This window comes from Parasteatoda tepidariorum, chromosome 11 (assembly GCF_982258835.1).
Source record: "Parasteatoda tepidariorum strain Cologne lab strain chromosome 11, Ptep-v5.0, whole genome shotgun sequence".
Taxonomy (NCBI): domain Eukaryota; kingdom Metazoa; phylum Arthropoda; class Arachnida; order Araneae; family Theridiidae; genus Parasteatoda; species Parasteatoda tepidariorum.
In genome coordinates, this window is record NC_141765.1 from 87,554,962 (window position 1) to 87,581,613 (window position 26,652).

At 28.3% G+C, this 26,652-nt stretch overlaps 1 protein-coding gene and 1 long non-coding RNA gene across 6 annotated transcripts in view; one reads left to right on the forward strand and one right to left on the reverse strand.

Moving 5' to 3' along the window:
- Positions 1–13,186, forward strand: part of LOC107438524 (proton channel OtopLc) — a 48,889-nt gene extending 35,703 nt beyond the window's left edge. For all 5 annotated transcript variants that reach the window (XM_043040638.3, XM_087155073.1, XM_043040637.3 and 2 more), the window contains 3 exons: positions 1,489–1,649; positions 8,766–8,958; positions 12,061–13,186. In XM_043040638.3, coding sequence (XP_042896572.1) covers positions 1,489–1,649; positions 8,766–8,958; positions 12,061–13,073 — 1,367 coding nt within the window. In that variant the 3' untranslated portion in view covers positions 13,074–13,186. The remainder of the gene's footprint in view (positions 1–1,488; positions 1,650–8,765; positions 8,959–12,060) is intronic.
- A 166-nt stretch (positions 13,187–13,352) lies between these two features.
- Positions 13,353–26,232, reverse strand: LOC139427014 (uncharacterized). The gene is made up of 3 exons (XR_011638133.2): positions 26,072–26,232; positions 15,744–16,429; positions 13,353–15,411 (listed from the first exon to the last, which is right to left on the reverse strand). It is a non-coding gene; the product is annotated as an uncharacterized LOC139427014 (long non-coding RNA).
- Positions 26,233–26,652: the final 420 nt, after the last annotated feature.

Genomic DNA, 26,652 nt, shown 5'->3' on the forward strand with positions numbered 1-26,652 from the left:
ATTTATTTTTGTTTTTGTCTAAGCTTTTAAGATAAGTTACCTTGAGATCATTGTCTTCAATACCAGATAATTTTTTTAATGATTAGTTAATTTTAAAAAAAATATGTATATCCTATATTATATCTGGTTAAGAAAAGTGAAATAATAATCGATAAATATTTTAAATAGCATACTTTAAGTTCCACTCCGTTACCCTGAGCATGATAAAAAAAAAAAAGGAAGGATAACAGAGGGGTAAAAAGAAACTGCAATTCAATTTACTTTTATATGTTTCCTAAGAAGTAGAAAATGTTTGGACAAAGCTGAAAAGCATTTTTTGATCTTACCATCAAAAATTAAATGAATAGTTAAAAAATTAATTTAATACAAAAATTGAAAGAATATTTAAAAAATTTATTTAATACAAAAACTAAATGAATATTGAAAAATTAATTTAATGCAAAAATTAAATGAACATTAAAAAAATTAATTTAATACAATTATGTTAGTAATAAAGGGGAAATAGATTAAATTCCTTTTTAATGTTCTATGTTCTTACGTAACAGCAGATACTTTTTAAAAAAATGTGAGTACTTAAAAATCTAAAATTCGAATCAAATCTAAAAATAGAATATCCGTCTACTCCTGGAACCTATGATTGCTGACTTAATAGAAATAATTTAAAACATTAATAGTGGTAACAGAATGGAAAAATCCTGGGACAACATTAAATTGTCTTATTTTTACTATAAAACAATCTTAAAACTATATTTCAGATTAGCTGTGCTATATATTAAGCATAAAACTATTACTTCAATGGAATAGTCTGACATTATTTTCAATTAACTGTAACTTTATCTGCAATTAAAAGAGAGGTAAAGAAGACTGGGGCATTTGCTTACGTTGGAAACATTAAAGACACATTTCACAAGCATTATTTTTAAAATAATAATGTCTATGCATCTACATTTACTAAAAAAATTTGTTAAAAACATTCACTAAAAGCATTTAGTAAATTGATTTGATTGCTTAAAAATTTTATTTGGGATTCTATTCCAGTAATTAAAGTTAACGTCAATAGAGCAAGCATTTAAAATGACCAATATATTCTCGTAAATGAGTGATTTTCGGAATTTTCTTTGAACTTTTATTGTAATGTGACATACAGTTTAGGAGCAGTGCACCATATCAACTTCAAAATTGTATAATTACAATTAAAAAAGACTCCTTTAATTATGATATCCGTAAAACATTTTACCCTGACCTTGGGACAACGCAATATGGCGGCCTCCGCTGCATTTGCGAAACGTTATGTCTACTCTATTATGAAGAATGACTTAAGATAACGAATGTCTAAACAACAATATACTAAATTCAGAAATTTGAAAATGATTCTATTCTTTTTTAAATGTCTTGGAATTAAACAAAAAAAAAGATACAGAATGCATTATCTGCATAAATGCTCTTTGTCTTTTTCTTATATCAATATATTATTTGTTTCCCTTTCAGCTTTTGGAATTGGTAGCATGATATACTCGGGGCTTGAATTTGGTCAATTTTTTGAATTAGAAACCAATTCTCATTGCTACAACATATTGTACGCATTAACACCAAGTAGCAGAATGGCATTTACTTTTATACAGTTGTATTTCATCTTTCTCAACTCAAGGGTAAGTTTCTATTTTGCATTTTTCTTTGTATTCAAACATCTGAAATTTAATTAATTTAATTGAATACAAATTTCCTAAAAATTCCAACACAAACTATAGAAATCATATTTTCCCTTATTTTTCACGGAAAGGGAGAAACCGTAAGGGTAATGTCTGTAAAAATTCTGTTTCATTATCAATTTTCCTAAAAAAGATCTTGATGTTAATATTATCTAAAATTACGAGTTGAAAAATTGTTTTTATATTTTGTAATGCAATTTTATTTATATTATTTAATTTTAATCAAGTGCTTTTTTTCCGTTTCTTTTATATCCCAAATGTCCAGGCGGAAGATAATTAAATGTTCCAAGTTGCTGAAATTAAAATTTAAATGTTGATAAAAAGAGAAAATATTAAAATGTATTTATAAAAAAAGAACACTTCAATAAATCTTTTCTTCTTTCTCAGATTATCTGTATTCAAAACTAAATAAATCTCATAAAATATTTCTTAAGTTTTGATTTGTTCTGTTGTCGCTAAAGCGACTAATAAATTTTAAAGTAGGCTTGTTGAAAATTTTGCCTATTAAATCCTAATTTAAGATCAACGGTCAACCAAATCACTCACAGTATTTTTTTTTTTTTAAATTTTAGCCCAAGAAAATATCCATTTGGTGTAAATAAAACTGCTTACAATAAAATACCCATACTCGGGATATAACTTGGGCCTGTTTAACTTGGACCAAAATTATGTGCATCAGGTCAAACTGTTGCCACAGTAAATGATTTGAGGAATAACAGCTTATGATGACCTTTTTATAATGAAAATTAGATGGTCATCAACATTGATTTATTCACCTTATCAGACATTGATTTATTGAATAATCAATAGGTGGTTTTGCTCAAAACTAATAATTTTTAATAACAAGCAACCTTTTTTTTTTATACATGTTTGTCATGTCTGTTATGTTAAAAAAATAAGATTAAAGAAGTTTTAAGCTCGCGTTAAATACAACACTTTTCAAGAAATGGGAAATATGTACCTAAATTAAAGCAATGTTTTTCGAAGTTAAGATTTAGGAGGGAATTGGTTTTCCTAAATAATGCAGGTAAAAGTAAGTGATTAATACAGCTCTTTTCTTGTGCGCGTCATCAATTCACTTAAAAAACTTAATTTCATTTCATTTCAATGGAAAGAGTTCAAGTTATTATTGCAAGTTCAAGTTATTATATCAAGTTATTATTTATTTTGAAGATGTGGAGAATTAAATTGCTGTTACCTTCATAGCTAATTATTTTGCTAGTAAGTCCGATTTCAATATCTATATAATTTTAAAAGTTTCAAGTAATTTTCTAAGTAGTTTTTGTATTTTTTAAAAGAAAGCTCAAAATGATTAGATGTTTTACCAAGTGAACAAGATTTATTAAAAATGACACTGGCATTGATGGGGATCATCCCCCATAAGAGTTTCTTTACTTTCGAATGTTTTCTTTCCTTATATAATCACATTTTGGTGCATGAACGTTTATTGTGATGTATTATCATTTGGTCTTATGATACGAAATAATATTTACAGAAAACCTCTTATCATTTTGAGATTTCTTTTAAAAAGTACAAAATCTAATTAGAAAACTGCCTAATTTTTTTTCAATTTTTAAGACATTCCAATCAGACTTTTTTCATTAGTTGCCAAATAAGATTCAATACAAAATTATGAAAAAAATGAAGAAAAAAAAGAGCATGCTCAGTATGAAGGAACTACTTTACTTATATATTGCACAGTTTTCAACCAATTTATTTTAAATTGCTCTAAAAATTTTGGTTTCATTTTAATGAATAATTTTAAAGCTAGATCAAGAAGGGAAAAAAACGTAAGACGAAACACTAGCTTCTAAAAAAATTGCCCATATCTCCATAAATATTTAAGAGCTAAGCTTACAAAATTTTTGCGCAATTATTGCATATAGTAACCAAAATAATTGTTACAAATTTTAGATTTATTGCTACATTTTTCAGCATAGAGTGTTCAAAGCCGTTTGTAATTTATTTTTGGTCCCTCAAGCCTCTACAAGTTTTCTTGATATGTAAGAAAAATTGTATGATCTAAACACTTCTGCAGGTATAAAATTATTCTTTAAGTATTTCAGGAGAAATATGAAAAAATGTATTAGTATAGAAGTGTTTCCATTATTTCGTCCAACCCCTGTAATTCATAAAGAACAGCTGAAACGTATTTAGGGGAAGCAATGCCAGTGGCAATTCTCGAATCAGTGCCCTTTAAAAAATATTTTTTCATTTTTTTGAAATGCAAAATGAAGAATGTAATCATTATCTGAAGAATGAAATCATTTTGGCTATATAGTAAACGATTGTATTATATATAATCAAAAATTTGCAAAAAGCTATAATATTTCTAATTTTAATAATCTTTTATTTATGTGTATATTCGAAATATAAAGTCATTAAAAAATATATAATATTATAATAACAAAATATATTCTAATATATTATATATTATTATATTATATTATATTATATTATATTATATTATATTATATTATATTATATTATATTATATTATATTATATTATATTATATTATATTATATTATATTATATTATATTATATTATATTATATTATATTATACTACAATATATATAAAAGTAATTTATGTCATTCACTATTATATCAGATGAAATAATAGTAAAGACAACTCAACTGATATAATGAAGAGTATTACAATTTTTAAGTTTTTCAAACATAATACGGTTAGAAAATCGTTGCTCTGAGTTTTTTTTTCTTTTCTTTTAAGGGCAATAACGCAATTTAGAAATAAATACCAATCATTATTTAGAAACTACACTAAAGAAAGGTGTTATTTGAAGAAAAAAATCATATTTTGCTTACAACAAAATAATAAAAATTTAGGAAGTTTCTTTTTATACGTATTTTGATCAAATCAAATAAAATTCTCACGATATTATAAATTAATTAAGAAGCTCAATACGAGTGATTAGAACCAATTATGACAATTGCTAATAAAACAGTAACTAAAGAAAAGCATTAAAATTAATCCAGCACTCTCGTTGCATTGAAAAAAATCGGTCAAATAGTTCTCTAGAAATCAAATTTTGAATATACGAACTTAAGGCATAACTTTAAGATAAAAAGATTTTGAAGTTTATTTCTGTGATTTAATGTAAGGGTAACCAGTATCAACGTTTGATGCAGCGTTTCCTCTTAAACATTCTAAAAAGAAAAAAAAATCTTTAGCGATAAAGCTCGAAATTTAGATTTTTATGAATGAAACAAAAATAACTTTTTCTTAGCATTATTAATGGGTACCAATGCCAAATAATTAACGATAGATTTCTTTATTTTATTTTCTCAAAAAATATCTATGCTTAGATTGAAATATTTGAAATTTTAATATAAGTTGTTATTTTCATAACTACGTATATAGTTTTAATAACAATACAATCACCAATGGTAATATTTAATTATAATATTTATTTTTGATTTATTGATGCCCATATATAAAAATGATTTGTCATAAAGATAATTGCTTGATAGAATAAGATTTTTAAACTAAATTAATTATTAAAATCCCAACATTCATGATGCACTAGTAGCAGAGGATACCAACAGAACTTTTTTTCATTTTGCAAAATGCAAATCTACAAATTAAATTACAAAAACAATAGCGTAAAATTAAAAAATTTTTTTGTCATGAAATAAATATTAAAAAGTATCATCACTGAGAAAAAATTTTATTGATTAAAACTAAAAATAGCTACATTTAAAAATTACAAAATATAATTTTTTATTTACTAGATTTTAAGAGAGGAGTTAATAGTAATAAATTTTAACAAATCTGGCGGATGCAAACGAATTAGACATAAATATGACTCAATACATTAATTTAAATATTAAGAAAAAGATTACTTACAGTCAGTGTTGCTTTTAATGATAAATAGAAAATAAAAATTCAATTTTTTTTATTTTCGAAAAGTGAAGACACAAACTACCTGCAACTTTAAACACATATCTTTCATCTGATTTTACAGTTTAGAACAGAGGGGGGTGTATTCAATCTTTTAACTGTTTGATTGGTTTAGGTTAGTTGTCAAGCAAGTGAGAGGCGTCTCCTTTTTTTATTATTTATTACCGTTGGTGCGTGTTTTTTCTTCTTTCTCGGTAGTTACCAAAATCTATCGAATCAGATATCGAAATCTATTCTGCAGATTTGAATTTTCAAAACTGATTAAATTGAAGTTAAAAAGACATATCTAAAGATGAGTCTTCAGACAACTGGACACTGCACATTTCGATATTTTTAAAGCAATTTTTCAGCATTTCAATCTGTATGGTTTACTCAAAGTTTATCTGTAGGGGAGAGTGGTGTCAATTGTAACATTTTTTACTTAACCATTTTTAACTAACAAAAAATCCAATATATTATTAGTATTAATTGACAGACGAGTAAAGTAGACTATCCTCTACTAGAAAAAAAATTAAATACCTGATTTTAAATATTATTATATTAGTTATTAACAATTTTTGACAGTCGTGCACTTGTTACAATTGTCCCCACTTACGGGGTCAATTGTAACAGTTCATAAATTCAACTAAAACATAGTTAATTATACATATTATCATAGTTGTGATATATTTTTTTATTGATCAAAATAGTAGTGATATTTTAGGAGTAAAAATAATAATGAGCAGAGACCTAAAGGGTCAAACTTTTAACTTTAAGGGGTTAAAAATTTTAATTTATGCTGTGAAAGGTGACAAATAAAATAATGCACATGCAGCATAATATAAATGCTATAGGAAACTATTGGTGGTTCTTAAAGAGTTAAGTAATGGTTTGTAAGCATAAGATTATTTATTTTCAGCTGTTACAATCGTCCCTTTACTTATTGTTACAATTGTCCCCACGACGCCATTTCAGCTTTATTTGTTAAAAACAATGCTAGTTAATTAGCAAAACTAATCTTTTTTTTATTGAAATGTTAATTAAGGTGTCCACTTACATATTCGGTTACTAATTTTTATTTGTTTAAACAAAATTACTTTGTTACAATAAAATATTCTAATACCAAAAAAAGTACTTGCGTGACGTGAAAATATCTTTTGTGATGTAACTCTTTCAAAAGTACATAAAAATGGTTGCCATCAGGGGTGTACATGTAGATTTGTTAAATACACCTTGTGCACCATCTAGGAACCAAATCTAGAACCCGACACTCGAAATTTTTGCTCTGTTACAATCGTACCCTGTTACAATTGACCCCACTCTCCCCTACTCACATTTCTGTAAATAAAATTTTTTTAAATATTAATGAGGATGAAACAGAATTTACCATCAAAAATTTCTCCCACTGTATAGCCAATATAGCGTCCCCTTAATCTCTTCAAGCTTCGAGAGGAGAGAGGGGTTTCATGAAATTGTGAGACTTAGTGGAAGAAGAAGGTAACAAAAAGAGTGACACGTGACATTACCAAAAAAAAAGACATCTAAAATCAAGCGCATTAATTATTTTTATATTATTTATTTTCATATTATTTCCATCTCATGTTAATGTTTAAAAAATAAAAACACTCCTTTCCTCTGCAAATTTATTTTATACCTAAAATCATTGATACCGATTAAAGTAACACTGATGGAAAAAAAAGTACAACTACCAGAATCTAGTAAATTTGACCATTTCTCTGGTTCTATGGAAACACCTAAAAGCTCGGTAAAATTTTTACCGAAGTGCTTTAATAATGATTTTGGTAAAATTAACAATAAAAGAGAGCTTTATAATATGTGATAAAATTTGGTAATTTTATCATGATACCTTAGAGCACGGCATAAAAACAATTCAAACTTTTCAGCTTTGTATTTTTTAATATAAGTGTGGTAAAAAGTACTATAATTATAAATTCAGAATTTCCGGTTAACCGTTACCATAAGATAGAAAAAATTACCAAATTCATGGTTTAAATACCGTATATTTTGGTTTTATTCACCAGAATTAGAGAAACGCCACTACCATTTAATTTTACCTAAATTTTTTCTCCATGAAATCTTACTTCAAAATTGCATTTTCAAAGAAAATTCTGAGACTGTGAAGAAACAATATTGCCGGGTTGATATTGTTATTCATTGGTCAGCTGCGCATGATAATTAAGAGCGACGTTTATCGAAGTATTTCATTACTATTGAATATTAATTATGTTTCTATTTTTCATTTTTAGGCAAATTGCCACAAAGAATCATTATTGTCAGCCCACAAATGTTATTAAAATAAATTGTTGAAGTTTAAAAATAAAATTTTATTTATGATCATCTAGTGTTACTGAGCTCTGAGCTGGAAGTATATGCGTATGAAATATCACGTGACACGTAACTAGGGAGAGATATGAAGTGTGATACTCCCTTACAAATACGAGGAAAAGGGTGAAAACCATTTATGAACAATCTCAATCCTGAAAGCACAAGGAAACCTTTAAAATTTTGATAAATTTTCAAGTATTTATAGCATAATTTTCTTAGTATCCAAACTTAGAAAGTGTATAAATGCTATTTTTTAAGGTTTTAGAGCTATTGTTAATTGCAACGATAAGTATTTAAGAATTTAATACTATTTTAATATTCAATATTTTTATTTTTTTAATAAGATTCTTTTTAACGCATTGTATGGGGAGCACGTAAAAATACGTTTTAGAAAATATCAAGTGTTGAATGTGCAAAATTTAAGAAAGTGCTTGGAAAACTATTTCATTTTCTCGCTCTTTTTCAAAGAAATAATTCCTTTTCATTACAAATATAAATGATTGTGAAAAATGATTGAGATAATATGTATTCTGTACTACAATTACTCAGAAGAAAAAAGAAACAAATATTGAAGTAGTAGCTATAGCGATAAATATGCACCAACTTTGATAAAACTTCGCCACTTCTTTGAACTCGCATCTTTGAACTTAATCTATAGCAACCGAATTATATTTTTTGGAAAATTTTCCCTTATGCTATGTGTTTAAAAGATATTTATTATAAATTATTATTAAGAAGATATTATGAGAAGATATTCGTAAGAAAAATTTCGACTCAATGTATTTAAAGAATTTAATTAATTTTACAGATGGCTATCAGCAAATATCGAACATTAGCAAGATTTGGATTGATGCATATGATTGCAACTAACTTGTGTGTTTGGCTACATGTACTTGTACAAGAGACTAAGCATGAGATTTTAACCTTAATTACCCCGAATTCTACAAATCTCATACCAGCTTTTGTTTTAGAAGCGCAACAAACTGAAAATATTCATTTAGGTAAATATGCTCTCAGGCTTTTTTTCTAACTTTTTTCTTCACTTTAATAATATTTTATATTAAAATATACTTTAATATAGAAGGGCAATTCCATGGAAGTGTCAACTTTTAAGTGAAATTTTTTTTTTCATGAATTGCATATTTTAATTTTAAAAATATGTTCAAAAATAGCCAAAGTCTACATATTGCCGTTTCATTTTTGATAATTTTAAATTTTTTGAATCTGGCAGTATTCTAAAGTAATCACATGGTTGACAAGTGAATTGTTCACATTTGTGCTCAAATTGTTTTCTTGAAAAATACTTATAAAATAAAAGAAATGTATCTTTCCTTTGCAATATTTTGATAAAAATATGCATATAGAACAAAATTTAAACATTTTAAGTTTAATATAAAAAATAAAAGTAACTTCTTTTACGTCATTCCGTCACATGTCTTAATAATGCATAAATTTCCTGAGAACGAAGATAAGATGTGACATTGGCAAGTTAGATATAAAACCTCTTCAGAGACAACCTAATTTTCAAACTGTTGAAATTTTTACTAATTCTTACATAAATATTAATCCTGTTTATCTGTTGCATTCTGTTTATCATTTACATATTAATAAAACATTTTTTAAATGAAGGCTTTCTTCTACTAAACTTTTTGTCATTCCGTCACGGTCATTCCGTCACAGCAAATAGATGTTAATAACTGCTAGCCAACCTGAGGTAAATTTTCCAAATTCACATTTTACATTGCTTATACATTATACTAAAAGTATAAAATAGTTCAGAAAAATAATAGCTGCAAAATTCGCAGAAACTACCAGTTCTAAGCGGCATGCCAAAAGCTTGGTTGCCAAAATGTCATTCCGTCACGCAAATAAAAAGTTCGTAAAATTAAAAGTAAAAAAGATAGAAAATCCTGTTTTTTTAGTTTATGAAGCGCATTATGCCAATAATAATGATATGCATGAGAAAAAAAATATTTTATTTGAAATTAGATACATAGAAACTTCAATTAATTGTTATTTTGCAAGTCAAAATGTCATTCCGTCACATATGGAATTGCCCAGAACTATAATATAGCATAGATACATTTATTTCATTAAATATGTCTACAAGATATATTTTGGTCTGAACTATAAGATGAAATAGCTGTAAGAAATAGTATATGAGAAATCATAACTACTCGTTAACTTCTGTAAGAAAACTTCCTTACTAGAACCTGATCTAAAAATACGGGGGCCCTAGTCAGTGAGCCCCCAAGTCTTTACTTTAAACCAAATTTACATGTTTAATTATGAAGTGTTACTTTAAATTACTTAGAACATAAGTAAATTGTGATATATTAGTAAATTTGAGCTTTTATTTATTTCAATTTCTGTTAACTCATAATTTTAATACACAATTCTTAAAGAAAAACACAAAAGAAAATTATTTGTAACATTCAAAGGGCCCTGAAAAATGTGGGGGTCCTAGACCTCTCAAGCCTTATGATAAATCAAGCATAGCTCCTTATATACCATGTACTCAAACCCTCTTATTATTACGAACAAATCATGCAATTTACCATTTATTTTTGTTATTTTATAAAAAGATGAAACCATTTTAAAGATAATATAATAATTAAAATTTTGATCTTTTCAATATACCTGTATCATATAACTGTGATTTTTATGAAGTATAAGCGAGACAAGTGGTATTTTCAAGTTTACGAAAAAAAGTTGGAAAAATTGAAAACTGAAGTACCATAATGTGAATTTATTAGCTCGATGGTAACTTCTAGATTAATCAGTATGCATTCTGTTTGAGTTATCAGATGAAAATACGTGCATTGAAAAGCTAGACAGAACTCTCAAGAAAGATTGTATCCAATTGTCACCTTGTCAAAGTTGTCAAATTATTTAAATTGTCACGAGCTAGTTGAGCTGAAATTTTGTATAGTGGTAGACCTTAAAGCTGGAAAATAACTTGTGAAATTTTTTTGTCGATTTCGAAATAGTTTAAAAATTATCGATAGTTATACAGTAGTTCCCCTCCCCTTTCCCAAATATGGCGCAAATTTCTTTTAGTCTGTAATCTAAGAGCAATGTTTGCAGCAAATGATTACTTTAATCTAAATATATTTTTCATTCACTCAGCTTTAATAGAAAAATTGCTTTTAACTTTGCAATAAAATACTATATTTTTATTCTAAAATAATAAAAAATGCTTATATTTTAAAATTAAAAGAAAGTTAATGTTCAGCAAAGGATTACATATGTATTTAAGTTATTGTTCTCAAGTTTTTCATTTCTTTTAAAAGAACAAATTATTCCATTTAAAATCTTTTTTAGGTTATAGTAAACTTGTACTATAATATGTTTCAAAGTACCGATATTATAGTTCAATGATTAACCGTTGCGTTTAAGAATGTACATCTGGTTTCATCTCATCTAATGCAAAGTGTATCATAATGATCACCCTTAATATATAATTTTCAATTTCTTACAAAAAAGGGAAATTCATTATGCCTGGTTGGAGTCACAAGAAATTATATAAGCGTCGTGAAGTATAAAACGTCCTCGTTTCTATTTTTAATATTGTTTTGCGACACCTTCACTGTAAATTCCAGATTAATTACGCTAAAAAGTACTGAAACTCCAAATGCAACATCCGTAAAATCCATTTTACCGTAAGATCTATTCTTACAGTAAAATTTTATACCTTTATTTTTACAGAAATATTTATTTAATTGCAATGTTTCAGTGATTTTACTGTATTGCTGTATAAAAATTACGGTACATGATATTTTTTTGATCCGTAAAATGTTGCTATAACAAATGGATTTTACAGTAAAATGTACTGATATCCTTAGTGTCGGTGTTTTTTATCGTAATTTGATGCGAATTTTTTTACAGAGTAACTAGCAATTTTTTTCTTCATTTTTTACAAGGATCGCAGTCAGGCACGCTGACCGCTCGGTCACCTGGCCGGTTTAATCATCATAAGTTAAGTACAAGAAAACTCAAATCAAAAATTTTAAACAATATCTGACATGTCTCTTAATACTTTTTAATAACGAGTTATACCCGCTAATTAAAAGTACTAATACCATATATAATTTTCTTTTCAGAGCAAGACTATATTTCTCCAATAGCAGATGACTTTTCAGAAATTGTTAATACAACTCATGGTGCTCATCAACGACACAAACGAACAATTGATATGCATGGGATTTATATAAGCCATGGTTGCAGACGTCTTAATATTATGGGAGAGCTTGTACAGAATGCGAGTCCCTTCCTCTTTCCATGTACCATAGAATACAGTCTCATTTGTGCTGCTATTCTATATGTAATGTGGAAGAACATAGGCCAATTCCGTCAAATTTCTACTAATGCCGATACTGCAAGCTTAAATCATGCTGTGATTCATGGCAGTCGTCAAAGGCATTACTACCAAGTTGATTGTGCCAAGGCTAATAAAGGTTTGTTCACAGGCATCATGGTGCTTGTACTATCTATAATATGTCTAATAATATTCTTTGTCCTTATCAACAAACCTCAATACAAATATTTAGCTATTTTAGAAGCTCATATAGCTGAGTTAGCTCTTTATCTGTTGACAACTTTAGCCGTAGTTATTGCTCTCGTCCAAGTGAGAGAATTGAAGTACAATCCTCACCAAATAATGGAATTAGATAGCATCTTGCTGGTAGTAGCCCAGAGCGGTTTATATCTATTTACAATGTTTAGTGTTATCGGAGGACATTTTACCATCGATCAGAATACCATTTTGGTTTTACTTACAGCGTTAGTATGTCTTATACAAGGCACATTTCAAACCATATTTATCCTCGATGCTTCAAAAAGATGTGCAGGAAACAGTGATCAGGCACATCGTAAACCAGGAAGAGAAATGGTTACATTTCTTTTAGTGTGCAATTTTGCTATGTGGGCAATTAACACATTAGAGACCAGAAGAGCTGATTCTAACCCAGTTCAGATGGAATTTTATGGCTTCTGGGCCTGGACTATAATTACTCACGTGACTACACCACTCACTATATTTTTCAGATTTCATTCAACTGTATGCTTGTGTGATATTTGGAAACGAACTTACAAAGTCAAGTCTGAATACATATAATTTTATGTATATATTGTATAATTTATTGTTTATTTCACATTTGTTTTTCACCATTCACAAAAATCATTTATCTATTTTATTAAGTTTGAAAATAAAGTTTTTATTCTATTTAATTCATTTCATTATTTACTGCTATTTAGATGTTATTTGGAAAATATTGCATTATAAAAGCGAGAAGCATGCAAGAATTAAGATAATAAATAACATTCGTTTTGTATAAGTAAAAAAAAAATAATTATCTTTCATCATATCTATGTATACAGAAAGCCTAAATAAAGAAAAATACAATCATTTTACATTTATTTTTTTCAAGTACATTACATTTATTTTTTACAACTACATTAAACAAATCTTAAAATATTTTAGACCAGGAAGACTACCTCAGAACAGATTCCCAAACTTTTCAGACTTGCAGGATTCTTACCAGTTTTAAAATTGTCTCACGGCTCTCCAGTCATATTATATTTATCTGTGGTATAATATTTATTACACACATATAGTCTATGTTTCATACAGGAGAAAGTTGGACAAAACCGGATCTTAAAGTTTTCTCTTTTCTTTTCCAAACGTGATTAAAATTGCTTAATTTCTCGCTTAAATGATAAATCAAATCTCTTCAGTTCCACAAACAAATATTATTTAATGTAAAAAAACTACATTTTGGAGGACAACTTAATAATTTTTTGGAAGCATGCCAGTACCAAGTTTTAACAGAATAAAACTGGGTAAGTGCAAAAATAATAAAAAAAAAGTACTATTTTTTCCAACTGAAATAATTATTTATATCATTAATAAATATTTCAGTAACATTCCTATCCTGAGAATCATACAGGGAACTCAAGAAAGATAACCAATATTGAATTTAATATACATATTCGAAACTTTTAATAATGAATTTAATAAAGCAGAAATCAGAAATAAAACTTTGATTAACACAATCTTCGGATTTTTGTTGCCATGGGAAACACCGTATTTCGATTAAGAAATTTAAGAAAGAAACACGTTAGTCAGACAAATTAAGTCCTGGTTTTATTCGACAATGACGCTTAACAGAAAAAAAGACTTAGTTCATTTTAGACGAGATGCAAAACCTGATTTCTTAATTTAGAATAAAAGCTAAAGACAGTTATTATCAGGTGTTGAACTTAACTATACTCTGTTGCAAATTCAGAAAAAGCCATTATCCCTATGGGGAGAGCTTGTTTGCGTCTAAATGCACACCAAATGGATGCCAAGGTCCCAACGCAAACGAATATCAACATCGCCAACTCTTGAAACGACGTTGCACAGCCATATTTTTGCTTTTTTTTTAAACTATGTGAAATGAGGAAAACAAAACTTATTGAATAAAAACTGTTGTCTTTTACCAGCGGTAAAATGAGAGAGTTGCATCATATTTAAATAATACTTTCTCTTCGCATGTAAAGCAACTGATGAAAGAATAATTAATATTGTTTCTTTCTTGCAGGCGATTTTCTTCTCGTATTTGATTTGTTAAGAGCATGTCAGCATACGCATTATTTTTAGTGGTTCAATCAAATCCAATGACCTTGCAAGGTCATATTGTTATTTCTTTTTAAAGAACGAATGTTCTCCTTATTTATCGAAATACATAGCCAAGTCTAGGATTCCAGCAAGTCTATGAAACTGTAACTTTTTTTTTAATAATTCTATGATATATATCGTAAAAGATAGCACGAATTAAAATTCTGTGTGATGTGTTTAACTTTTGAAATCTTTTATATTGTTTTAAAAGCATACTTGAATAATTTGATAATGAAATAAAACGAACTTTATGCAATCGCGGATGATTACTTAAATCCTATACCACGATGAACTTTTCTTAACTTGCATGGAGCTTCAACTAAAACTCTTAACTAAAATGAAGCTTCGAGCAATTAAGCACTACAGAGATTAAACCCTACACTCAATACAGTGATCGTATCTAATAAAATTACTAAATTTTAAAGTCAGTCGATTTTATTAAAGTTGCCAGAACGGAATCATTACAATATTAAAGCATGCTAAAACTATCCTTTAATAAAATCATTATCATTGTTCTGCTTTGTAAATTCAAATATTTGTTAGGTGTATGTTTTGAAAATGAAAAACTGTGCTTCTTCTTGTCTGAATAATTAGGTTTTCCTACTTTCTCAAGTTTTAAAAGATGTATGGAATCAAAATTTAAGAAAAAAAATTATTCTCTTATCTACGAGCAAAAGTGACATAGGCACAAGTAATTTAAATTGATTTGCGTAATTGCATTATTCTCGAAAAGCTACTTTTTACAAAAATGTTGTATAAATCAGTACATTTATCTGACAACTTGTCTTTAACCCTTTAACGATCAGTAAAAATTTTCAAGAAAACGGTCATAAAAAGGCCTATTTTTTTGGCTTTTGTATTTGTATTACGCATTTGATTAATGCTGAAATCTAGTTTAAAATAAACTAACTATCTACAATTACCTTAAAAAATATCTTGGCACTGCTATCTGGTGTGTAAAATGAGAAATAAAATGTTTTCGGGGCAAAAGAAATGAATTAGTTTTATTCTTATTGGCGCGTTACTACTGAACACTCCAGCCCGTCAATATCACGGGAGCGAGAAATAGCGGGCGAAAACTCACCCCGTCATTTTCACGAGAACGAGAAGGAAGGGGTTAATTACATACAATAATAGCCTGTAATTAAAATTATTTCAATCTAATGAGGAAAAAAGTAGCATTGTGATTTTAGCGCTATTACTAAATGCTGCAAAAGGAGTCAGCATGTGCTGGAAAAAGGATTAAGAAAAATGAATGAAAATTTTAAAGGACACATTAAGAAAAACAAAACGGTACAAAAAGCTTGGATCATGAAAATGTTTGCACAAGTGAAAAACAAATATGTTAATTCTATTTTTCAACATTCAAATTAGGGAACATACAAATAATGTCTATAAACAAGTTAATAAGCTTCTCTTTTAACATTTGACCTTGAAGAATTTTTAGATGAACGCTGTTGTTGGCTAGCAAACATAATGAATCCAAAAAACACACAGGCTCCCACCATTAATAAGAGACCAAAAGTTAGCATAATAGGACCTACAGTTCTTTGCAAGTTCGCACCCATATATCGATTGTAATTTTCATCTGCATAATTAGGTCGCACTTCTGTGTATGCTAGACCAGTCAAAACTGCTCCTCCAATAAGTATAGCAAAACCAACAATAGAAACTGCAATGGTCATCCAGGCAGCAGCCTTATAATTTGACATCTGTAGAAAATTCATCATTAATTCTGATATTAAATGGGCTTGTTGTTTCTAATGGTTCCTGTTAATGGCTTTATCTTGCGAAAACAAAACAAGATGTTACTGTAAAAAAAAAAAATATATAAGAATAAATACGTAAGTAAAAGAACTCATTTTTGTAAGTGAACAATAGAGATTACAGTTTTTTTTTTACAGAAAATTACTTGCTATCATAAGAAGTAAAAATAAATACAGTATATTAGTAAAAGAACTAATTTTTATAGTTTAACAATATTGTTTGTAGTTTTATTCCGAGGTAATTAGATTCTACTGTAAAAAATATTCGAATAAATATGTAAGCAAAAGCTGTAGCTGAATAAAGCAGATCATAGTTTTTAAGAGAAAATAAGATGCTACCGTAAAAAAAGCACGATGTTAGCAAAAAAACTCATTTTTGTAGCGGAACAATACAGATTATATTTTTTTAAGGAGAAATTAAGATTTGAAAAGGGATTTTCTGCAGTAAATCGTCAATCACACTTTTACCATTTTCAGAGAAATTGACTAATAAAAAAAAAGTACTTTTTTACAGAATTTAAACCGTACGGAAACCTAATCTGTAACAATGTTTTTAAGCTCCCTTTTTAAAAAAAAATCAGGTAGGTTTTGATACTTGACATTTTTTATTTTATTGAAAATTTCAGAATATATTCTTCATGTAAAACTATTAGACAAATACTTTTTTTTATTTTTGCGGAAAAAAATTTATCTCAAAGCTTTAGAGGGTCGAAATTGAAGAATTTCTAGAATTTTAAGAAAAGCACATCGACTTACAAGTGCCAATATATTTTGCGGCATTGATCTTTATTTTATGTTCTACTACGTTCACACACACTAACAATTGAGACAAAAATACTTTCAGTGGACTTTTGCATTGAAAATCAAAGGTCATTTTAAAATCTTCGAGAAAAAGCTATTTTTTTTTATTTTTTTTTTTGGATTTTGACTTCTTAAAATCTACTAGTACAAACAGGGAATCACAAAGGTACATATTTCTGTGAATACATACTAAAGAGTAGTATCTAAAAATGTAAACATAAGTGTGGTGCATATGGGGCATCCCTTAGAAATTAACGTTAGAGTAGCAAGAAAATGAAATTTTGCACAACTTTCAAGGTCATTTACTGCCTTTTCTGAAACTGAACAATTATGAAATTCGCAGGAAAAGAAGAATACAACAGGAACAACATCAATTCACAGATTTATGGTTACTGATTCAACTTTTTTATAATATGGCACTCAAGTTTGAGACCCGTACCTGAGTAATTGAAAACGGAAAAAGGTATGGGAAAGCTGTAAATTGTTTTTAAAAAATGTGATTTAGGTCCAATATGAACATATAAAGCTAACGACGTGAGCTGCAGTCTCAATATAGAAACTACTTTCAAAACAATTTACAGCATTCTCATAACTATTTCGGTATTCAATTACTCAGATACAAGTTTCAAACTTGAGTGCCATATTATAAAATAGTTGAATCAGTAACCATAAATCTGTGAATTGATGCTGTTCCTGTTGTATTTAAGACTTCTTTTCCTGCAAATTTCATAATTGTTTAGTTTTAGAAAAGGCAGTAAATGACCTTGAAAGTTGCGCAAAATTTCATTTTCTTGCTACTCTAAGGTTAATTTCTAAGGGATGCCCCATATGCACCACGCTTATGTTTATAATTTTAGATACTACTCTTTAGTATGTATTCACAGAAATATGTACCTCTGTGATTCCCTGTTTGTACTAATAGATTTTAACAGTCAAAATCCAAGAAGAAAAAAATAGCCTTTTCTCGAAGATTTTAAAATGACCTTTGATTTTCAATGCAAAAGTCTACTGAAAGTATTTTTGTCTCATTTGTTAGTGTGTGTGAACGTAGTAGAACATAAAATAAAGATCAATGCCGCAAGCCATATTATAAGATAAATTGAATCAGTTACCATAGGTGTGTGAATTGATTTTGTTTCTGCTATACATAAGGCTTCCTTTTCAGCCAATTTCATACTTGTTTAGTATTAGCGAGGGAAGTTAATGACTTTGAAAATCATAAAAAAATTATGTTTCTTGCTACTTTAAGGTGACCCCAAATATGCACTAAACATGTGTTTAATTCTTAGATACTACTCATTAGTATGTATTCACAGAAATATAAACCTTAGAGGTTCACTGTTGATACTAGTATATTTTGAATGCAACAAAAGTAGCTTTTTTTTTTCTTTTTTTTTTTTCTTTTGAAAGTTTTAGAATGATCATTGACCTTCGGCGCAAAGGTCCACTGAAAGCATTTTTTTCTTAATAGTTAGTGTGAACGTACACTATAAAACATTCCGAATCAAATTACTGGCACCCTGACTGCAGTATCCGTGAAATCTATTTAACCGTAAAATGTTATGTCGTAATTTTTGCTGTAATATTTATTTATTTGCAGAAATTCCGTGATTTCACACTAATTATCACTGTCTAAAAGTTACGCTATATCTGATTTTTTTTCTTTGTTGAAGTGATTTTTACAGTAAAAAATACTGACACCCATAGTGCCGGTAATTTTCACCGTAATTTGATTCAAAATATTTTGTTGTGAAATTAGAACATAAAACAAATGTCAATGTCGTGATTCACTCGATTCACAAAAAAAGAAAACTTCTACTTGTAAATTAATGTGTTTTTCTCAAAATTTTCGATGATTTTTAGAGGAAAAAAAACTCGTGTTTAATAGTTTTACATAAAGAACATATCCTAAAGATTTCAAGAAAATCATACATGTCACGTATCCAATCCTGCCTGACTTTTAAGAAACTGGCTCTTGAAGAAGAATTTAGTTTATAGTTTCAGTTTATAGTTTATATCAATGTAAATATGATGTATATCACATATCTATTTCGAAAAGAATTTTATTCAAATAAAACACAATTGGTTATAAATTATTGATTTATCAGTGACATCTTTTCGTAGAGATATTTTTGATTATTTTATTTCCTTTATCTTAAATTCTTGAAAGTCTAACTAAACAAGATAAGGAAGGAATTACGTGAAATACATTAAAGGGTATGAAAGATTATAAATAAGCAGAAATATTTTATGTCAAAATATTAGCATATTTAAGATTCAGTAAGAAAACTATAATAAATTCTAAAAACTTAATTATTCACTCATTTTTGAAAGAGTAGGCTTAAAATATTTGGTTTGATTTCATAGAAATTTTAAATTTACATATGTTTTTATTTGTTCAATAATATTTTCTTCCATTTTAACAAAAATAAAATGAGCCTCGTGTTACAAAAAACTGAAATTTAGTATGAATTTTAATACACACTAGAAATAGATTTATTCACTAAAATGTTTCGATTTATATTTTGATGAAATAAAAAAAAAAACATTTAAATTTTACATCTCACCTCACGTAGTGAGATGCGAAATTTACACGCGTTAGTTAAAATTTACTCACGTTTGTCATCTCACCTAAGCACGTGGAATGAAAAAGAAAACTTTAGGCAAAAAAAATAGTATTCAGTCGTCTAGCGTTCGTCAAAATAAAGCATTCAAATTTTTCATCTCATCTTAGATGGTGAGATGCATAATTTACACACGTTATTTAAAATTTACTCAAGGTTGTCATCTCACGTGGCCACGTGGGATGAATAAAAAAACAAACTTTTTGTAAAAAGAATCGTATTCAATCGACTAGCGTTGGTCAAAATAAAGCATTTAAATTTTTCATCACATCTTATGTGGTGAGATGCACAATTTACACACGTTATTTAAAATTTACTCAAGGTTGTCATTTCACGTGGCCACGTGGGATGAATAAAAAAACAAACTTTTTGTAAAAAGAATCGTATTCAATCGACTAGCGTTGGTCAAAATAAAGCATTTAAATTTTTCATCACATCTTACGTGGTGAGATGCACAATTTACACACGTTATTTAAAATTTACTCAAGGTTGTCATTTCACGTGGCCACGTGGGATGAATAAAAAAACAAACTTTTTGTAAAAAGAATCGTATTCAATCGACTAGCGTTGGTCAAAATAAAGCATTTAAATTTTTCATCACATCTTACGTGGTGAGATGCATAATTTACACACGTTATTTAAAATTTACTCAAGGTTGTCATTTCACGTGGCCACGTGGGATGAATAAAAAAACAAACTTTTTGTAAAAAGAATCGTATTCAATCGACTAGCGTTGGTCAAAATAAAGCATTTAAATTTTTCATCACATCTTACGTGGTGAGATGCATAATTTACACACGTTATTTAAAATTTACTCAAGGTTGTCATCTCACGTGGCCACGTGGGATGAATAAAAAAACAAACTTTTTGTGAAAAAATTTGTATTCAATCAACTAGCTCCGGTTACAATGATACCTAGCGTAAAAAGTTTTTCTTTCTTGTCCTTCAAATTTCACAAAGTTTGAGTGATTTCCCTTATCATCGGTGCCATTAATTAATATTTAAAAATAGAAGAAACAAAAAATACTATCGAAATCCGGAGAAAAACTAATAAGGACGGTAGGACTGAAAATATCAAAACCAGCTTGAATGTCTAATGAAACTTGGAGGTGTTTTTAATTGTCATTTTTCAACTCCTCTCAATTTCCTCAATTGTGATTAGTTAAACTAGGATAGCGTTTGTGTTTTTTTCGTCACTTAAATATTAATTTGAGACTATTGATGTGTATACTTTTTGGTGAGGATTTGAAGAGTACGTATTAAGGGTGGCCATTAATGAACACTTAGTATAACTAAAATACGAATTAATTTTATTCAAAAAAATATTTCGCATTCAACGTTATTTCGTTACATAACACACTTCCCTGGTCTGTATTAAGTTTAAAAATTCAGTGTCCAAACTGTAGTTCTTAGAAAGAGAGCAGAAATACATGAGTATATTTTTTAACTATAAAACTTTCTAAAACCAGTCAAACGATATTTGAATTTTACCTCTGTTTTTCTTTAAAACGCGAAACTGAGAAAAACGCTTTTTAAGAATAATACAGCTATAGCCAACGTTGTCTAAAATCATTTTTTAAAAAAGTATTTTAACTAAAATTTTATAGTAGTGAAGTAAAAGACAAGATTTTTCACTTGTTTTTATTAGAAAAAATTTGTTATATACTCAAAACTGCCGACTTTATTCCGACGAAATTCACTGAGAAAGATTCTTCTCTGCATGCAGACATTCTAAATATGATAGACTTTGTAATTTCTTTGAAACTTAAAAAGATAATGCATAGTTATAAGGATTCTTTTTTATATCTTCAATTTACTTGGGAAAATAAATAAAAAATCCTCACAATTTCAAATTTTAAAAAAAATTTGAAATCAAAGTTTTAGCATTTTTAATCGCATTATTTTACGCGTATTGTGAGGTCTTTAGCTACACCAAAAATAAAAATAATTCACCAAATACACCAAAGATAAAAAGAATGCAAATTGTCAATAACCTCCCTTTTTTTAAATGAATATCTGCTTTTTTTTTAATTAAAGCTGGCCAAGTAATTTAAACTGGTCGTTTTTCAGCCTAACAAAAATCAGTCAACTATGACATATACCTTATAAAAAAATGGTTCCCCCAAATTTTTTTTTTACCAGCTTCAGCACTGCCTACGCGCAGATCGCTTTGACAGAGATTGATATGAGAATTTCTCTACTCCGCACAGCCACACTTTTCCCGCGACTTATCTACATTTGACTTACAGGCATGCTGGTTGAGTGTCTTCCCCTTTTCTTTCAATTTAATTATAAAGAAAAATCTACCTTTTCCAAGAAAGTTCATTGTTTTCAAATTTCCGAGAAAAAAAATTAATTGTTTTCAAGCTCTATTCTAACAATGCAAATGCGATTTAAAAAATTACTTTCACATGATTTAAAATCAGACATCGTGTTTCGTATTTTCACAATATTATGTTATATATCGCGTAAAAGAGCCAACATTATGATTCGAGTTCAAGCGACTTAAAAATTATGCAACGGAATTCGCATTCACGCAATTTTAAAGTCAAATATTGAAATTTATTTTTACGCGATTTTAAAATCAAATACCGAGATTCGAATTCGCGCGATTTCGAAATCAGAGATCGAGATTCATATTCCTGCGGTTTTAAAATTAAATTTTGAGACTCGTTAACGCTTGATTTAAAATCACCCACTGATATTCATGTTCATAAAATTTTGATAAACAAATAAAATCTCTCATTGACATTTTTAGTAAAACGTTGAACATATTGTGGATAAATGCTTCTTACATACACTTTTTCTAAGTCTTATAGCCAATATCGAAATTGAAAACGCATGCAAAACTGAACGTTCATAATTCTGACAAAGAATCAATAGTAAAATAAATAAATAAATAAGTAAATAAAAAAAAATAAAGTTTATTTGAACTTTCTCATCATACTACAGGTTAAACAGAGATTATGTAGCTGTATGTAGCTGTATAGTATCATCCAGATCTTCTCGAAATTAAGAGATACAGCCCCTGACCAAATTATTAGATGCACTATAAGATTTTATGTTAAATCTTAATTATCAGGTGATACTATACAGCTTTATTGTTTTTATGTGACTGAAAACGGCTTGCATTTGTTTACGTTAGTGTATCAATTGGTTAAATTAGAGGATATATAATATAAATTTGACGATATATTATATAAATATGGAATATTTATTGCATCAGGTATTATATTAGTAAATTATAATAATTAGACCAAATTATCAGACGCACTGTGGTTTTTTAATAATTACATGTTTTGCACGAGTTTATATGCAATACTTTCATATTTAAACATATATGTGCTGGGTTTTTATTTAAGAGATTTTTTATGTACTTCCTATTTGTATTTATTTTTTGTGCATTGTATTACAATATTAACCAATTGATACACAAACATAAATAAGTGTAAATTGGTTTTCAGCTACTTTAAAAAACAATAAAGCTGTATAGTATCACTTCATAATTAAGATTTTATATAGAAGCTAATAATTTTGCCATGGACTGTAGGTGGAACATTTGCTTGACCTCTGACAAACAGCTTTAACTGAAAGCACGAGGCAGTCAATATGGAGATAAACAATATAGACTTTAAATTTTAATTATCAACCTTTCCAATTTTCACAGATTCCATTAAAAAATAAATTAATATGCTCTCGTGTTTTAATTTTTTTCTTCAAATACCTGTTCTTTTTGAAAAAGTAAAGGATAAAATTGCAAAAAAATTACATTGTTATTTTATTTTATTTTCTATTCAGTATTATCGATGCTTAATCGGGACAGCTCATGTTTTTTAAATTAAAAAAAGAGAATGGCGATAGATGGTGGTCAACATTTAGGGGTGGGGGGGGGAGGTGCATAATTGACAATCAAAATCTAGAGGGAGGCGATAGGCCAAACAAGGTTAGAGTAAATTTTCTTTAAATAGAATATACGAATACGAAGTCCGCACCCGGCTCGCACCGACCACAGTGCTGACATAAATGTACTCAGTGATAAACGAATCATGGGTTGGAGTCTCCCTGCTGTAGGCTATCCGTGGGAGGTTTTCGTGATTTTCCTCTCCATGTAACGCAAATGTGGGTTTCCATAAAAAAAACTCTCCACGAAGGCAAATATCTCCCAGTTCTTGATACAGGAATTCCAAAATTACAAGGCTACGGAGTTGAACATTAATAGTCGCAAACTCAAAATTGGGTTGGCTGTTCAAGGACGGTTAAAAAATAAAATAAAATATATGACTGGGATGGCCCAGTTTGTAGGACGTTGGACTCGTATTCGTGAGAACGCGAATTAAAATGCAGCTGGCCGAAGAATACCCGTGTACTAAATGGTGTCTGGTGCACGTTAAATATGTCAGGGTCACAAAATCCTCTAAAATACCATAATAAATCAACGCCTCTGTGGATACTAATCCAGGAGTTTCCTTGTCTTCTAGATTGGGTAAAAAATTATAAGGCTACGGCGTTGAATATTTTAAGTAGTACACTTGAATTCGGGTGGTCGGCTGCTCAACGACGGTTATAAAATAAAATATAATGTATTGAGCCGTTGTGGCTCATGGGGTAGACCGTTCGCCTTTCTATGAGGTGAACCGGGTTCGAATCCCATAGATGGCTTGTCGATACGAATTCCGCACCCGCCCCACGCCGAGTACAGTACTGGCGTAAAATATCCTTCAGACGGATCATGGGTTAGAGTCTCCTTGCCGTCTTGCTAACAGTGGGATATTTTTGTGGTTTTCTTCTCCATGTAACGCAAATGCGGGTTCATTGCATCAAAAAGTCTTCCATGAAGACAAATTTATCGCAATACTTGATTCAGGAGTTCCCTTGTCTTCTGAATTGGGTTCAAAATTACATGGGTATGGATATAGTAGTCATAAACCCCCCCCAAAAAAATGGGTTGGCTGTTCAATGACAGTTATAAAGTAAAATATAATGTATAATTTTTTAATTAATACTGAAATTTAAAAATTGCTTTGTTTCCATTTTTTAAAACATTTATTAAAGTTTAAATTAAAGTAGTTTGAGTTTTCAAAAGTACGAGGTGGACTTGGTCCTTCCTCCTTGAATTATCGAGACTCTTAATTACTTCCTAATTTATGCCTAAATATTGTAAAAAAGTGTAAGTTAAAAGTTTTCATGAGCGAAGAAGTCCAAGCTGATGCTGCATTTCCGCTATTACCATAGAAGTGCAAAAGTAAAATATTTAAAAAGTTGCTAAATGAATCTTCATTTATCGGCGATATATTGAAAAATTGTCATTTTCATTTTTGCAATAAAATTCTCATCACAAATAATATGTTACTCGGTATTGTGTTGTTTTCTAGTGAAATTTCCGAAAAACTTGCGAAACACCTATAAGGAAACATTACCGAGAAATAGTTTGTTGTGAAAATATCACCTTTGGAAACAGCGTCACTTATCACTAAATTGCACAAAGCCCTTTAATTATGAATCACGTTTTCTAAAAAAACACCATGATTTCCATGCATGTAAATAATTTGTTGCTGTGTATTTTGCTGTTTTCTAATGGATATTCCAGAAACTTGTAAAATACATATATGGAAACAGCGTGGCTTATGATTATTTTGTACCAAGCCCTTCCTTCAATTACGTATGTGCATAGATATCGTGACTAAGCTATGGCAATAAATAAGTGTCGCATTTTGTCTTTCAAAAAGGAAAAAAATATACTAACGGAAAAAATTTTGTTCAAATTTTAAATTTTGATCAATGAGATTAAAAAAAATATATGAAATATATGTTGCTCGCTTAGACTAATGAAATAAATGTACAGCATTATAATTAAGATACGTACTATTTGAATTATTTATGTAATTAGATACTTGAGGTTATACGTGTAACATATTTGAATAAATCAATAGCATTTTTTGTAATGGTCTTTACATAGAAAGCTTTTGCGATTTCTAAAACTAGAAAGTTCTTGCATATAATATTTTAATTCATTCATAATAACATATTTTTCTCATTATTAAAAATTTTTAAATTTTGATTTTTAAAAAGAGTTTCTTGAGGAATAAATTATATAATTTAATAACTTTTAGAGAAAAGAAAATATAAACTAAATTAACTGAATCAATTTAATTATACAAAATGAAATTACAAAAAAAAATAGGTTTCAAAGAAAATAATGCGTTACTTCAAAAAAAAAAAGTTATAAAAGAGTATGTTTTACAATGTTTTCAATAATTCTTACCAATATATGTCATGGAAACAGGAAAATATATTATTCATTAAAATCAGAACTATAAAATTACTAGCGAACACAAACGAAACTTTGCACAAAACTTTCTTAAATGAAATTTTTTTATCGGAATAGAATAATCCGCCACTTTTCTCATAAGTACAAAAATGACACTGAGAAACAAGTAAATCATGTTATCTACTACAGAATATCATACAAAGAAACATACAGTGAAAAATGCTGTTTTTATTTACATTAGCGATAACAGTTGGTTTATTATTCTGTTTATGAATAATGCTTCATTCAAAAAATCGAGTTAAGAATTTATATATAAGAATACAACTAAAATATTTTTCTTAATCACGAAAAGAAGTTCGGGCAATTTAAATTATTTTACAAACGATTTTAAATAAGGTATTGCGCTTATATATATATATATATATATATATATATATATATTTCAAAAATAAAATGTATGCTGGGAAAAATTATGATAATTCGTTCCTATTGTGTTCTCTTGCAAAAAAAAATATTTAAAAAACAAATAATTTTTAATATTTTCGAAATTAAAGCTTTTATAAGTAGTTAAAAAA